We start from the raw sequence: 14,794 nt of genomic DNA, 5'->3' as shown, positions 1-14,794 counted from the left end.
TAGCTGTTAAACATGAACAGCTTACACATAATCTAAAATGCTTGTAGGTGTACTTCTTTTCTAGGAACATACTCACTCAGTGTGATAACAAAGCTGTCTACTCTACAGGGCTGTCTAGCAGTAGACATTTTTAAAACTTTGTTGAGGGGGAGAGACCATAGGACAACCTTCAGAATTGGCTTCCATTTTTCTACATGAGGGTCCTGGGCAGATCAGCTTTTGTCTAAAATATCTTCAAATTTTAACATAGTAAATGAGAAAAAGTTATCATGAACTAAAATCAGAGAAATTGGTGAATCTAATCATTTAAAAGGTTTTTTCTTTCTCCAGTTTAGGCATATATTTTGAATACTTTCAAAAGGACCTTTTCTTTTCAAAATCAAAGCAATTCGTAGTCACTCAGAAACAAAAAAAGGATTTGGGCGATATTTAAAATACTTACACAGACTCTGCATCCTTTTCCTTCTTAATTATTCCAGGCAAAGCAAAAGTCTTTCTTTTCCTTGGTTTTATGCCTTTAACATAAATACACATTGTAATAGAAATGTAACTGTTCTTGATAAGGATATAAAGCACAAAAACTCAGACAAATTTTTTGTGACAAGCAAACTTTGGATGAAAGAAATAAAAGCATCTTCAGGAGTGGTGGTGTACACCTGTATTCCTAGCCCTTTGGAAACTGGAGCAGGAGGGTTTTAAGTTTGTTGGTAGCCTAGGATACATAGCAAAACTCTTTTATCCCCAAAATCCTAATAAATGAATGAATAGATGGATGAATCAATGAGCAAACAAATGACATAAAAAGCAGCAATTAGTAAAGCCTTCAACTTATATTCAGAGTCTGTTTCAACTTTTATGTAATGCAATATGGTTCATTAAAGGATTATAGAATATTCACTTAAAGAAATTCTCTTCTTCTGGTAAATATTCCCTCAGCAACTTCAGGTAAAATGAGCATATGAAGATATATTAAAACTCAAAAAAAAATTGGCACACACTTTAATCCCAGCACTTGTGAAGCAGAGGCAGGTGGATCTCTATGAGTTTGAGGTCAGCCTGGTCTACAGAGTGAGTTCAAGGCCAGCAAAGCTGTTATACAGGGGTAAAAAGTACGTAATTCATTGCATGTATTTTTAAAAGTATTATGTTAGGTTACATGGGTGGCTCACTAGTAGAGTACAAGCTAGATCCTTGGTTCAGTATCTGAGACCATTAAATATATGTGCTTTAGCACTGTGCTATAACATCAATAGAAAGCAGTCCCTTTCTATCTGCTCAACAAGCAGAAGACACTAGTTCCCATATAGTTAGTATATTACAAGCAGTCACCTTACCTTCAACTGCACTAGCAGGGTCACACTCTTCAAATTCAATAAGGCCTGGGTAGAAAAGAAAAACTTGCTTTAAAAAATAATTATCAGGGCTGGAGAGATGGCTCAGTGGTTAAGAGCATTGCCTGCTCTTCCCAAGGTCCTGAGTTCAATTCTCACAACCAACTGTAATGAGGTCTGGTGCCCTCTTCTGGCCTGCAGGCATACATGCAGACAGAATATTGTATACATAATAAATAAATTAAAAAAAATAATGACTATACTTTAAAAATAATAAAAATAAAAATAAAAAATAATAAAAATAATTATCAGAAAAGCTATTTTAACTTTGATAATTTAATTGGACATGCCAAATTTTTTATTTATGGACTATATGTGTCTTTCTATTGTGAGCACAGGTACACATGTGGAAGACAGGGGTTTGTTCTTTCCATTTTGCTGAGGAAGGGCCTCCATATATCTTCTGTACTTTGTTCTCCAGGTTGGCTTGAGAGAATAAATACTCATGCACACCACTGCATAAGCTTTCTATTCAGGTTGTCAGGCTTGAGCTGCAAGTGCTTCTAGCTGCTAAGTCATCTCACCAGACTGACAAGATACTCTTTATAAATCATGCTATAACATGAGATGTTATTGTACAGGTGAAAAGAGCGAGAGAGCTGGCAGTTACATACAGAGGTCAGAGAACAACTTTCAGGAACTGCTTCTTCCACCCTGGTCCCAAAGATCAAATTCAGGTTGCCAGGCTTGTATATTTTTACCTGCTGAGCCATTTCACTGGGTCTCAGTAATCATTTTTTAAAATATTTATTTGCTTATGTGTGAGTATCTGCATGTGTGGATATATACCACAGACAGCCTGGAGCCTGAGGAATCCAGAAGACGGTGTCAGACCCCCCCTGGAATTGGAGTTACAGACAGTTATGAGCTGCCACATGGGTGCTGGAAACAAAATTCAGGTCATCTGAAAGAGCAGCAAGTGCTCTTAACTACTGAGCCATCTCTCCAGCCCCTCAGTAATAATTCTTGATTAAATAATTCTAACTAAAAACAAAACAAACAACAACAACAAAAAAAAACAGAGAGAGAGGAGGAGAACTGACTTCAATAAGTTTTTCTCTTACCTCCACAAGTACACCATGACGTACATGCCCTCCCAATAAATGAATGTAAATTAAAAACTGAGACTACTAATACAGTACTTTACTAGAAACTCTTTCTAAGTTATACCACAGAACACACATAGTTTCTGTTTTCAAGGACCTTGCAGCACCGTTACTGGAGAAAATAAGTAGTAAGAGGCAGGCACCGAATACTTGGCTATGTTCATAGGAAAGGAGAAAAACACAGAAAATCGTACTAGAAGACAAGCTTGGCACCTTATCTGTCCCATTCTTTATTCTATCAATTTCTAGAATTATGCTTAGGAAACACTGTCTTCAGTTACGTAAATAATTACACCCTCATTAAGGTGGTCACCCTAGGACCAAAAATCCCAATCTCTAATTGTATTAGAAGGCCAAGATATTTTAAGTGCAGTTTACAGGCAATGGAAAGATTTGTTTGTTTGAGACAGGGTCTTAACTATGTAGCTCTGGCTGAGCTGAAACTCACTATATAGACCAGCCTGGCTTGGCCTATCAAATGATGGGATTAAAGGTGTGCACCACACATCTCACCTATACACATAACCTGGCAAGGTGGTATGATAGAAAAATAAATTTAGTGCTACTAACAAGGATGGATATAATGCAGAATAAGAAATGATAAAGCAAACTCAGACAGAAATTAATTAAAATAGCCCTAAAATAACAGAGCTGCAGACTAGCTTTACATGTCATAGATTAAGAAATGTTTCATATATGAAGTAACAAACGGTTTACGTGATAGTAAAAGCAACAAATGGCCTGAATGATTCTCCTTCTAAAATACTTTAGTTAAAAGTCACACTAAAAATTATCTCTCTCCCTGTGTTAGCTGTCATTTGTAATATTTAAGATTATAAAAGTCCAGTGTATTTTATGAAATAATGTATGAGTGGCAACTGATATAACCTTCATTATTAAGAAATTTATAGAGACTGACTTAAAGAGATAATGATAGGTTTCCTTCCTTGTTCTTCTGAGATGTTACACTTAACTATGTGCTAACTGATGACCAGAGTTCTTGTTAATGACTTAATACAAAATATTTCTCTAAAAACAGACTAAATGTTCCCTCTCCCTTATCACAAATCTAAAGTTTCTTTTTCTTTAGTTCTTGTTTTTCTTCAAATCAGATTACCACTGCTTATTCCCAGAATAACTAAAATAGTTCACAAAAAGAGCTGATAAGGTCCTAACCAATTAACTATTAACCTCTTCATTTCTACATAAATATTCTATAACATGTGACTAAGAAAAGTTTTATCACTTATACTCACAATAGCCTTAAAAGGTCAAAGAAATTAAAGAGATTATGTAAACGCACACTACAGACCTGGAAACTGGGCAATCACTTAATAAAAGGACTTAGGGCTTGTCCTCAGAATCGTTTAGAGATCTGCTAACATTACGATGAGATGAAAACAGACAGGAAGATAAATAACGGTAAGGAACTAAAGTATACCCATCAAATAATCAGCTTTTTTGGCCTATAAACTACAAAGAGAAAATCTATCAACCCAATGAATTCACCCAAACTAATTTGGATCAGAATCTTTAAGAAATATTACAAAAGGAAAAACAAACTCATTAATCTTGAATCACCAAAATGTTTTGTTAAATGAGGTTGAATATAAAGTATGTAACTAACAATTCACACTATTCTGAAATTAATCCTAAATCTCAAGTCATCAACAACAAATTTACAAATCTCACATTATAAACTGCCTTAAGGGGCTGGAGAGAAGCTTGACGGTTAAGAGCACTTAGGTTCTTGCAAAAACCTGGGTTCAGTTCCTACCACCCTCATGGTGGCTCACAATCCTATTATTCCAATTCCAGTACATCTGATTGCATATAATTTAATGCTACAGTTTCTCAATAGTCAATGAAAGCTAAATGAGATGAGAAACATTAACTAAAATAAAATGAATTAAAAAACAGTCCCCAAACTAGAGCAGTAAAAACAAAATTTCTAAGGTGACACATTTGTAATTATTTTTTTCTTAAATGGAGCTCTCTATTTTTAAGATATTATTTATCATTATGTACACAGTGTTCTGCCTGCATGTATACCTGCAAGCCAGAAAAGGGCACCATATCTCATTACAGATGGTTGTGAGTCACAATGTGGTTGTTGGGAATTGAACTTAGGACCTCTGGAACAGCAGTCAGTATTCTTAACCGCTGAGCCATCCATCTCTCCAGTCTCCCACATTTGTAATTTAAAAAAAAAATCTTATTATAGTCGTAATTTGAGCATCCTTCATAATTAACAAAGTTCTGTGACTTTTATTTATTTTTTTGGCATTCACCTATTTTCTTTGACATACCCAAATATTTAAATTTTTTGTTATTGCTGTTTTGGCTGTTAAAATTATGTATTTTGGACCAGGCATTGAGGCACATGCCTTTATCCCCAGCATTTAGAGGCAGAGACAGGCAGATCTCTTGAGTTTGAGGCCAGCCAGGTTTACATAATAGAGTTCTAGCTCAGCCAAAGCTACATACTGCCTCAAAAAGAGAACAGACAAAACAAAACACTGTTATTTTTAGGTATAGTGGCACATACTTGTAGTCTTACCACTTTAGAAAGCTGAGGAAGAATTATCTGTAATTTGAGGCCAGCCTGGGCTGTATACAATAAAAGCCTATCTCAAAAGTTAACTAATTGAAAGTAAAATTAATAGAGCTGAGGTGGCAAAGCCCTTTAACCCCAAGACTCTAGATGCAGAGGCATGCAGATCTCTAAATGGGAGTCCAGCCTACTCAGCAAAGGAAACCCCAGGCTAGTCAGGGCTATATAACTAAACCTTGTCTCAAAATAGAATAAAATAAAAATTAGAAATAATAATGGCTAGTGAGTGAAATGGCTAGGCAGGTAAAGGCTTGCTGTCAAGCCTGAACATCACAAGACAGAAGCAGAGAATCAACTCCCTCAAGTTGTACATACATACACATAAATGAATGTAAAATTACAAGATTTATACATCTTTATTTTCAAAACAGTTTTATATTATTTATCCAAACATTTTCAATACCTGTATGAACTCCAATAAACTGATTTTCTTCTTTGGGTAACAATGCATTTCATTACTTAATACTTGCTCAAGTCATTCTAGCTATGACCACTGGGAGCTTTTCTAGTTGGTTTTCTAGTTGTCTGGTTTTTCAAGAAACGGTTTCTCTACATAACCCTGGCTATCCTGGAACTCACTCTGTAGACTAGGCTGGCCTTGAACTCAGAAATTCACCTGCATCTCCCTCCCAAGTGCTGAGCTTAAATGCATGGGCCACCACATACTAAACAAATACTTCAATATGACACCAAGCTTTACTGGTGAAGCAGGCATGAAATAACAGCACTTAGGAAGCTGAGGCAAGAGAACTGAGGGGCAGGGAGGGAGGGAGGGAAACTAGGAAGGCAGGCCGGCAGCCTGGCTGACTGTAAAATCTGCCTTAGGTGCATAAAAACATTACCAGGCATCTTTAATCCTGGCACTCGGAAGGCCAGCACGGTCTACAGGATGAGTTCTAGGACAGCAAGGGCTAAACAGTGAAACCCTGCCTCAACCACCATCCCCCCCCGCCCCCCCCAAAAGAGGCCAATAAAAAAAAAATAATCACAAAAAATTTTCTTTAATTTTTTTTGCCAGGTGGTGGTGGCACACTCCTTTAGTCTCAGCACTCAGGAGGCATAGGAATACACATCTCTGAGTTCGAGGTCAGATTGATCTACAGGGTGAATTCCAGGACAGCCAGGGCTATACAGAGAAACCCTGTCTTGAAAAACAAAACAGTAACAACAAAGCAATTTTTAAAAATCTGGATTATAAAAGATACAAATCTAATTGTTTTTCTAGTTCTAAAGCATAAATCTTTTGGTTTTGGTGGAAACTAAGTGCATAAAATATATTTCATACTAAAAGTATAAAATTTAGTACAAAAATGTATATATTTTTCCATTTCAAATACCTATTCTAACTATATAGAGGTTCACAGAGTTGTACAAACTTATGGTCTGGCTAATTTGGATGCGTAAAATTTTTTATTTATTTGCAAATATTTTCATAATAAATTTATAAAATTTGAAAGCAGTCTAGGTAGAGTCACAGATAGCAAGTTCTCTAGGTTTGATATTTTATCAAATCTTCAAGAGGCCTAGAAAAACAATCAATAGGTTGTATTTTTCAACAAGTTTTTGTTTTAAATCATAATTTGCAGTATTCCTGACAGCTAAACTAGCACATTAATTTCATTTTCATGTAGAAAATCTGACCAGAGGAATCTCATTTTCTCCATGGCTTTTTTTTTTTTTTTAAATCTACCCTTTCTAAAGTTTCTCCCATTTGTATGTTTACTTTCATAGATCTGGACCGTTGACTTTAAAATACTTAGGACTCTGCAGCTGGAAGCCAAAACTCTACTCTGCATGTAATGAAAACAAAGATGTTTTTCAACAAAACTTTTATCTTTAAGCATTATATTGTGGTTTATTAACTTTTTATTTTTAAAGTGATTTATCCTATCGGTTTTTAAAATGGGCAGTTACTAAATTTTTATGAAAGCACACAGTAAAATTAACAGGAAGACTATAAAATAGGCAACAACAAAACTGTGGATCTTAAATATTGGGCACAGTGGTGCCCCTATAATCCTAGCACCATAGAAGTAATGAGGAAGACTGAGTTTGGAACCCTGGGCTGCACAGCAAGTTCCTGACCAGCACTAGCTATATAAATATCTCTTTTAGCAAACTAAAGACATGAGAACAATTGAGAATAGAAGGATAAAGTCGAGATCTAAATTAGAAAACTCCTGTTTCTTCCTGACTATTTCAAACACAGGGTGCTGTGGTAGTCAAAGCACCCAGTCATTACAATACACATTCCAAAGAAACCAGGAAGTACTAACTACACATAAAGGAATTTTTATGATTATCTCGAATAGTAGGGAAACAGCTGAACACATTCAAAATATTTAATTTACAAAGGATACCTTAAAAAGACATGTTATATATTATAACAGAAAACTAAACACTATTATCTCTGGCCTCTATCACAAACACCTCTCCCCAGAGAAGTGTTTAAACATTTAAGTATACGCATTTAAAATAATTTAGCTTCTGATTTTCTCATTAAAATCTCTATCCCATAAAGCTAAAACTAGCAAAGAAACTCATCCACCAGGGAGGCCCTTACAAAATAGTACAAATAACAGAAATCAGCTAGACTAGACGGAGACTAAGACAAGATTACTTCTTAGGTAATAAAATACTTTAAATATATGAATTTTATACAACCACATACAAAATTCTAAGTTTCTTGTTCTAAGAAACATAAATGTTATATAGCTGTAAGGACCCCTTGGCTCCTCTGCTCAGTGCTAACAGACTGAACAAGAACAGGAAGGAACTGAAGCAGAGCACTTACACGGATCCTTTCTACTCCACACGGCCCTTTTTTATTAATGTTTTCTTTTTTTTTGTTTTGTTTGTTTTTGTTTTCGTTTTTCGAGACAGGGTTTCTCTGTGGTTTTGGAGCCTGTCCTGGAACCAGCTCTTGTAGACCAGGGTGGTCTCGAACTCACAAAGATCCGCCTGCCTCTGCATCCCAAATGCTGGGATTAAAGGCGTGCGCCACCACCACCTGGCTATTAATGTTTCAAACACACCTACACACACAGTATCAGCAGTTATCCTGAAACAGCTGCCTAATTCTAAGTTTCATGATACCAGGAAAGCTTATCTTCCCTCTTTCTAAAACTAAATTATAGGTATTTTCTACACGTTACAGTTTATCTTGAGGCATTAAAGGTAAATTTATAAAGAGATGATAACTATCAATACCATTTAGTAAGCAATGTTCTAGCTTTTCAGAATACTATTAAATACTCAGCAATGCCACATTATCATGCAAACTTCACAATCGTCCCAAGGGTCAGGTACTATATTACGCCCACTTAAACGATGAGGACTTAGAAAAACTCACTGATGGTAAAGATCAGACCATAAGCTACTGTACTGCAATAGAGGTAAGAAAACACATGCACTGTATATGTCTAGAATGTAAAAAGAATCACATGTTCAGTCAAAGGCAACTGCTGATGGGCGCTATTCTAAACAGCCAACAACAGAAGGCAGTTTATGAAACAAGTTCTTCCTGCTGAGTTTATCAGAGACAATGCGGATCAGTGGGCAGGCAGTAGGAACTAGGATGAATGAAAAGGTCCCGCAACTCCTGAGAACTAACAAAACTTTACTCGTCTCCTATAGCCCACTGTGGTGGTTAGGTTTTTGTCAACTTGACATAAACTATGGTCAAATGGGGAAAGGGAATCTCAGCTGAGAAAACGACTCTATCTGATTGCCTGCAGGCAACTCTTGGGGCATTTTCTTGATTAAATGACTAATGTAGAAGGGCCTAGACCACTGCAAGCGGTGACACCTAAGTAATATAAAAGGAAACTAAGTGAGCCATGAGGGGCAAGTAGGTACGTCATGTTCCTTCGTGGCCTCTGTTTAGGTTCCTATCTTTAGGTCCTTATATGATGAACTATAAATTGTACCCTGAAATAAACTCTTTCCTCCTCAAGATTTTTGTCAAGTGTTTTATCATAGCAACAGAAAGCAAACTAGGGTATCTATATGAAATGAAAACAAAGGCATGTCTTCATAAGTTTCAACATATTTATGTTAAATAAATGCATTGTACTAGATTATTTCAAGTTCTCAGTAATAAAATTCTGAGTGTAATACAAATCAAATCATGTAACATTTTCCTCTAGTTTACCTAATTATAAAATAAATCCTTCTGAATTAATGCTTCTGATTAAATATTAATAAGATCATGTCCTATAATTCAAACATATATACAATGCATTCTAGTTTTAAAAGTTTCTATTTGATAGTCTAATGTAGTTAGTAGATTGATACTACAATGCAGAACTGAAACGGACATGCCATTAAAAACACCTTCCCTAAAATTACTATACTAACACTAGGTAAACAAAAGTTTGATTTTTCCTACTTGGATTCTCAACTGACAGTCACTGCCTGTTGAAGACTCCTACACAGCAATGCAGAGAACAACTACAGTTGAGTGTAAGAAAGTGAAGCCAAGCAGAGACAGCAGAAATAAAAAAGGAGTTAGGGGAGAGTAAAACAAATCCTGATGATATCCGCTTCCTTGAATTCATTCCTGTCCTTCCAGGTTAAAATAAAGTCATGAACTTTTTATTTTAAACTTGTTTAAACTGGCTTGTCAACATGTGGAAACAAAGACTCTATTCAACTAAGTCAGAGATGACAGTATCAACATGAGAGCCAGACCTAGATAATGGCAGCAACTACATGGAGCCCGTGATGACAGGGGTTCTGAGATCCCCCTTGGAAGAAAACTACTATGGTCTAGCGGCAGTATTTTCCATGATACACATGCCACACACATGTCAGCTCTTGACTGAGTCTTTGGAAATGACATTGGCACATATACAAACAAGCAGCCAAGAAGCCCAAGAAAAGTGAAAAAAAATTATATCGGGGCCAGCATAGTATCACCAGTAGACTGTCTATATTCAGTGAGACACTGTCTCAACCCCCCCACACACAAAAAAGCTATTAAAAATGCCAATCAAAGCTAAGAATGGTGGAGGCTCCTAGAGGCTCCACTCCAGAGGCTGAGACAGATCAGCATAACATTTTAATGTTCCAATTATTCTCTGATTTTATATTTGAAGAACAAGACACTTGAAGCTCATTCTTTGGATTCTTTTGTTCTTTACATAATACTCTGGATCACCTGTGACTTAAAAGAAAGTATTGCTTAATAAGTTAAGGTTCAGATTTCAATTCAAGTATATACTCGGCTTCAATTAATTTTTCAGAGTATTTTTAGATGATTGTAGATATACATGTTATAAAAAGTAACAAAGAAAGGTCTCTGGAACACCTTGCCCAATTTCTAACAATGATAACATTTGGAAAACTCCAGTTTGACATGACCAGAATAAAGATAAAATCTCTTCTTTACTTAGACATCGCATCATCTTCATTCTATCCTTAACTTGGTCTGTCCCCATTTTCTCCAATTAACCTTGAGATCAAGAATCCTGGAACTGAAGCTAGGCAGTAGCACACACCTTTAATCCTAGCACGAGGGAGGCTGAAGCAGGTGGATCTATGTGAGTTTGAGGCTAGCCTGGTGTTGCGGGAGGTCCTCCCACTCCTCCAACCTATCACCGCTGAGGTACCAGCCCATTGGGGCGTGGTTTCTCTCCCTTTAAAAAAGCGGCCACTTCCCTCTCCTCTCTCTCTTCACTTCCTGCTCCGCCTGCGACTAGACTCCTTTCCTGGTTGCGTAGAGGGCTGTTGCCTGGGACAGTGATCTGTAAGTTTTTTCCCCTTTAAATAAATACCACCCTAATAATCATAACCCCGAATTGGTGTGGCATTGTTTGTGACTTACGCCTTCAGCCTGGTTGGTATACAAAGTGAGTTCAGGACAGTCATGACTTTTATACAGAAGACAGACAGACAGACAGACAAAACAAAACAAAACAGAAAACTGTCTGGGTATATGTGTATGTGGTGGGGGGGATATCATGGAATTATATCCCAGCTTTACAATATACTAACTTAGGGTTATCTTTAGCTTTTTTTTCAAAGATTTATTTATTTAGTTTACAGTGTTCTGTTCTGTATCTGTGCCTGCAGGCCAGAAGAGGGCACCAGATTTCTTTACAGATGGTTGTGAGCCACCATGTGGTTGCTGGGAATTGAACTCAGGAACTCTGGAAGAACAATCAGTGCTCTGACCATCTCTCCAGGCCCTTATCTTTAGCTTCTCACTTCAATTATAAAACTGAAATATAGTACCTACTTCAGAAACCAAAGTGTGTCTGCAAAGTGACTAACAGTTCAGGACACAGAATCTAGTGTTCACTAAGTATTAAGTATAATGATTTGTGTGCACATAATGAAGATTTTTCTAAAAGTAAATTCATCCACTTCAGTCTAATATTATTCATCATTTTATTTATAAACTATTTGTAAGTAAATAATAAAACTATTCAGTACACTATTTATAAACACAGAAATAAAAGATGAACAGAAAAGGATATGTTTCCACAAGTACACAAAGGAGAAGTATGAAGTTCAGGGACATTTTTGATGAAAGGAGTTAATATGTGACCTGGCTCTTTAAGAGAACACTTACTTCTTAAATAAATGGGAAGATGTGGAATGCACTATTCTCTAGAGTAGAGATATAATACAACTATAGTGTCAAAGACAAAGAAAGGCCTGTGCAGGAACTCGCAAGCAGATCAAGCTGGCCAAAGTGAGGGTACTGAATTACATATCTTCAAGGGCTTCAAATTCAAGTACAGATTTAAAAAAAAAATATATTTATTTAGCTGTTTATTTACTTAATGGGCACTGGTGTTTTGACTGTATATATGCTATATGAGGGTGTCGGATACGAGAGTTACAGATAGTTGTGAGCTGTCATGTGGGTGATGAGAATTGAACTTGGGTCCTCTGAAAGAACAGCCAGTGCTCTTAACCACTGAGTCATCTCTCCAGCCCCTCAAGTACAGACTTTAACTTATATTCTGTCTATAATAAAAATTCAAAGATTTGTAAGTACCATAATTTTAAGTTCTTAATTGCATAGTCAAACAAATATGTGGCTATAATGTTTTAAAGGGACCTAGTAAGAAATATCTATTATACCAGTGCAAAAAAACTGCAATTAATCAGCCAGATAAGGAAAAAAAAAAAAACAAAACCAGAAAGGTTTGAGGGAGAAATACGAGATTTGGGAAGAAAAGAAACTTTAGATGGCCCAGGTTTCAAGTCTTGCTTTTGTGATATACTGAAGAAAACTGACTCTTAAGCTTTTCTTTTATTGCTTATCTATTTTTCTAAATTCCATACCACAGTTTAATTAAGTTGACTAAATTATTTTTACCTGTGGAATAAAATATATTTCTTATACATTATAGTAAGAAACAAAGTCAAGAAGCTGGAAGGAAGATATGAAGTATACTAAATAAAAATTGGCAATGGCTACTTATTACATTCAGTGTCATAAGATGCTCATTAAAAGTAGAATATGGGATTCTGGATAGAGGAAAGGTTAGCTTGCAGTCGTCATCCAGACACAGAGGAAACAAAATGAGACTGTCTCGCTCATAAAAGGTTCCAAGACACGTGGCTAACACAGACAAGAACTATGGGTTACTGTAAGATATAAGAATTAGTTAAAAAACTTGGGAGACAGAGGCAGGCGAATCTCTGTGAGTTCGAGGCCAGCCTGGTCTACAAGAGCTAGTTCTAGGACAGGCTCCAAAGTCACAGAGAAACCCTGTCTCGAAAACCCCCCCTCAAAAAAAAAAAAAAAAGGAAGCCAGGCGGTGGTGGTGCACACCTTTAATCCCAGAACTCGGGAGGCAGAAGCAGGCGGATCTCTGTGAGTTCGAGGCCAGCCTGGTCTACAAGAGCTAGTTCCAGGACAGGAACCAAAAACTGCGGAGAAATCCTGTCTCGAAAAATAAACAGCAACAACAAAAAAAAGGAATTAATTAATAAGAAGCCTGAGCTAATAGGCCAACCAGTTTATAATTAAAAAAATAAAAAATGAAAGTAGAATATGGGACCAGGCATAGCTGCACACACCTTTAGTCCAGCACTTGAGAGGCAGATGTAGTGGATCACTGTGAGTTCAAGATCAACCTGGTCTACATAGAGTTCCATGACAGTTACAGTAATATTACAGAGAACCCGTTTAAAAAAACAGAAAAAAATAAAAATTAAAACATTAAACAAAAATATACCTATTGAAAGAAGTAGAATGTGGAGGCTAGGCATGGTAGCACACTGCCTTTAATCCTAGCACTCAAGAGGAAAAGGTAGGAGGAGCTCTGTAAGTTTAAGGTTAGCATGGTCTACATGCTGAGTTCTAGAAAGCAAGACTCCTACATTCATTCGCTTGTGTATTCTTAATGCTTTGCACAGTTGGCACTCAATAAAAAACACTCCCTAGAAATGTATGTGCATGAAAAAAGAAAGCCATTAAATTTTAAGAAAGGTCCTATATTAGTCTCGGTGCTGAAGGGTCAGTATTTCTCATCTTCCTTCAGTAAACAGGTCTTCTGTATCTATAGCTAAATCTCCTCAGTAAACAGGTCTTCTGTATCTATAGCTAAATCTCCTTTCAGAGAAGCAAACAAGCCACAGATAGTTTCATTTTGTAAAAGTTAAATGACCATTTTAAGTACTAAACTATTAACTACTACAGGCTGTAACAAAAGCCTAAATTTAGAGGTTGGAGAAATGGCTAAGTGGTTTTAGAACACTTGCTGCTCTTGCAGAGAATCCTCCTTTAATTCCCAGCACTCACATGGTGGCTGAGTCATTCACAACTCCAATTTCAGAGAATTTGACACCTCTTCTAGCCTCTTCCAGCTCCAGGCATGAGACTAGTACACATACAGACATGTAGGCAAAACACTCATAAATATACAATAAACAAACAAACATGACTCAATGACTCATTTTTTATGATTCACTCCATTTTTACAGTTTAAAAATGTTGTTCAGGTTATGTGATATAAAGTCACAATTTAAAAAATAACAATAATAAGGAAAGTACTTGTTTCATCTTACCAGGTCTTTCTTTCCCTGTGCCCTTTGACTCAGCAAATTTTTGTATCAAACTTTCAATTGTAGTATTAGCCATATTATTTATAAATTCTTCATGAACCTATTAAAAAAAATAAAGTTTTTTTACTTTATTTTTCTTTAACTAACATTCTTGCTTTACAAAGCAATTTAAAAAGTTACACAAAGCTGGGCACATGCCTTTAATCCCAGCACTCAGGTGGCAAAGGCAAGAAGAACTCTGTGAGTTCGAGGACAGCCTAGAGAGTTCCAGGACAGTTAGGACTATTACAAAGAAGAACCCTGTCTCCAAAAACAAAACAAAACAAAAGTTACACCAGATTTTTATTTATTTTTTTATTTTTTTGTTTTTCGAGACAGGGTTTCTCTGTGGTTTTGGAGCCTGTCCTGGAACTAGCTCTTGTAGACCAGGCTGGTCTTGAACTCACAGAGATCCGCCCGTCTCTGCCTCCCAAGTACTGGGATTAAAGGCGTGCGCCACCACTGCCCGGCTAGATTTTTTTTTTTTAATCTCCCATGTTGTTTCCTATGTTGGCAGATTTCTAGAGACCATCTGCCTACCTTCTCCACTAAGATATTACTTTATAGGCAATATATTATTGCTACTTTGATTATTTTAGAGACAGAATTCTTTTTTT

General features: G+C 36.4%; 1 protein-coding gene across 2 annotated transcripts in view; it reads right to left on the bottom strand.

Moving 5' to 3' along the window:
• Nucleotides 1-14,794, bottom strand: part of Fcho2 (FCH and mu domain containing endocytic adaptor 2) — a 103,477-nt gene that overhangs the window by 47,480 nt on the left and 41,203 nt on the right. For both annotated transcript variants that reach the window (XM_041663250.1, XM_041663251.1), the window contains 3 exons: nucleotides 14,142-14,238; nucleotides 1,335-1,379; nucleotides 443-515 (listed from right to left, as the gene is read on the bottom strand). In XM_041663250.1, the coding sequence (XP_041519184.1) occupies nucleotides 443-515; nucleotides 1,335-1,379; nucleotides 14,142-14,238 (215 nt within the window). The remainder of the gene's footprint in view (nucleotides 1-442; nucleotides 516-1,334; nucleotides 1,380-14,141; nucleotides 14,239-14,794) is intronic.

The sequence above is a fragment of the Microtus oregoni genome, unplaced genomic scaffold (assembly GCF_018167655.1).
Source record: "Microtus oregoni isolate MIOR12 unplaced genomic scaffold, Mior012 000014F_ref0000157, whole genome shotgun sequence".
NCBI classification, from domain to species: Eukaryota; Metazoa; Chordata; class Mammalia; order Rodentia; family Cricetidae; genus Microtus; species Microtus oregoni.
This window is presented reverse-complemented; position numbering and strand designations above follow the sequence as displayed.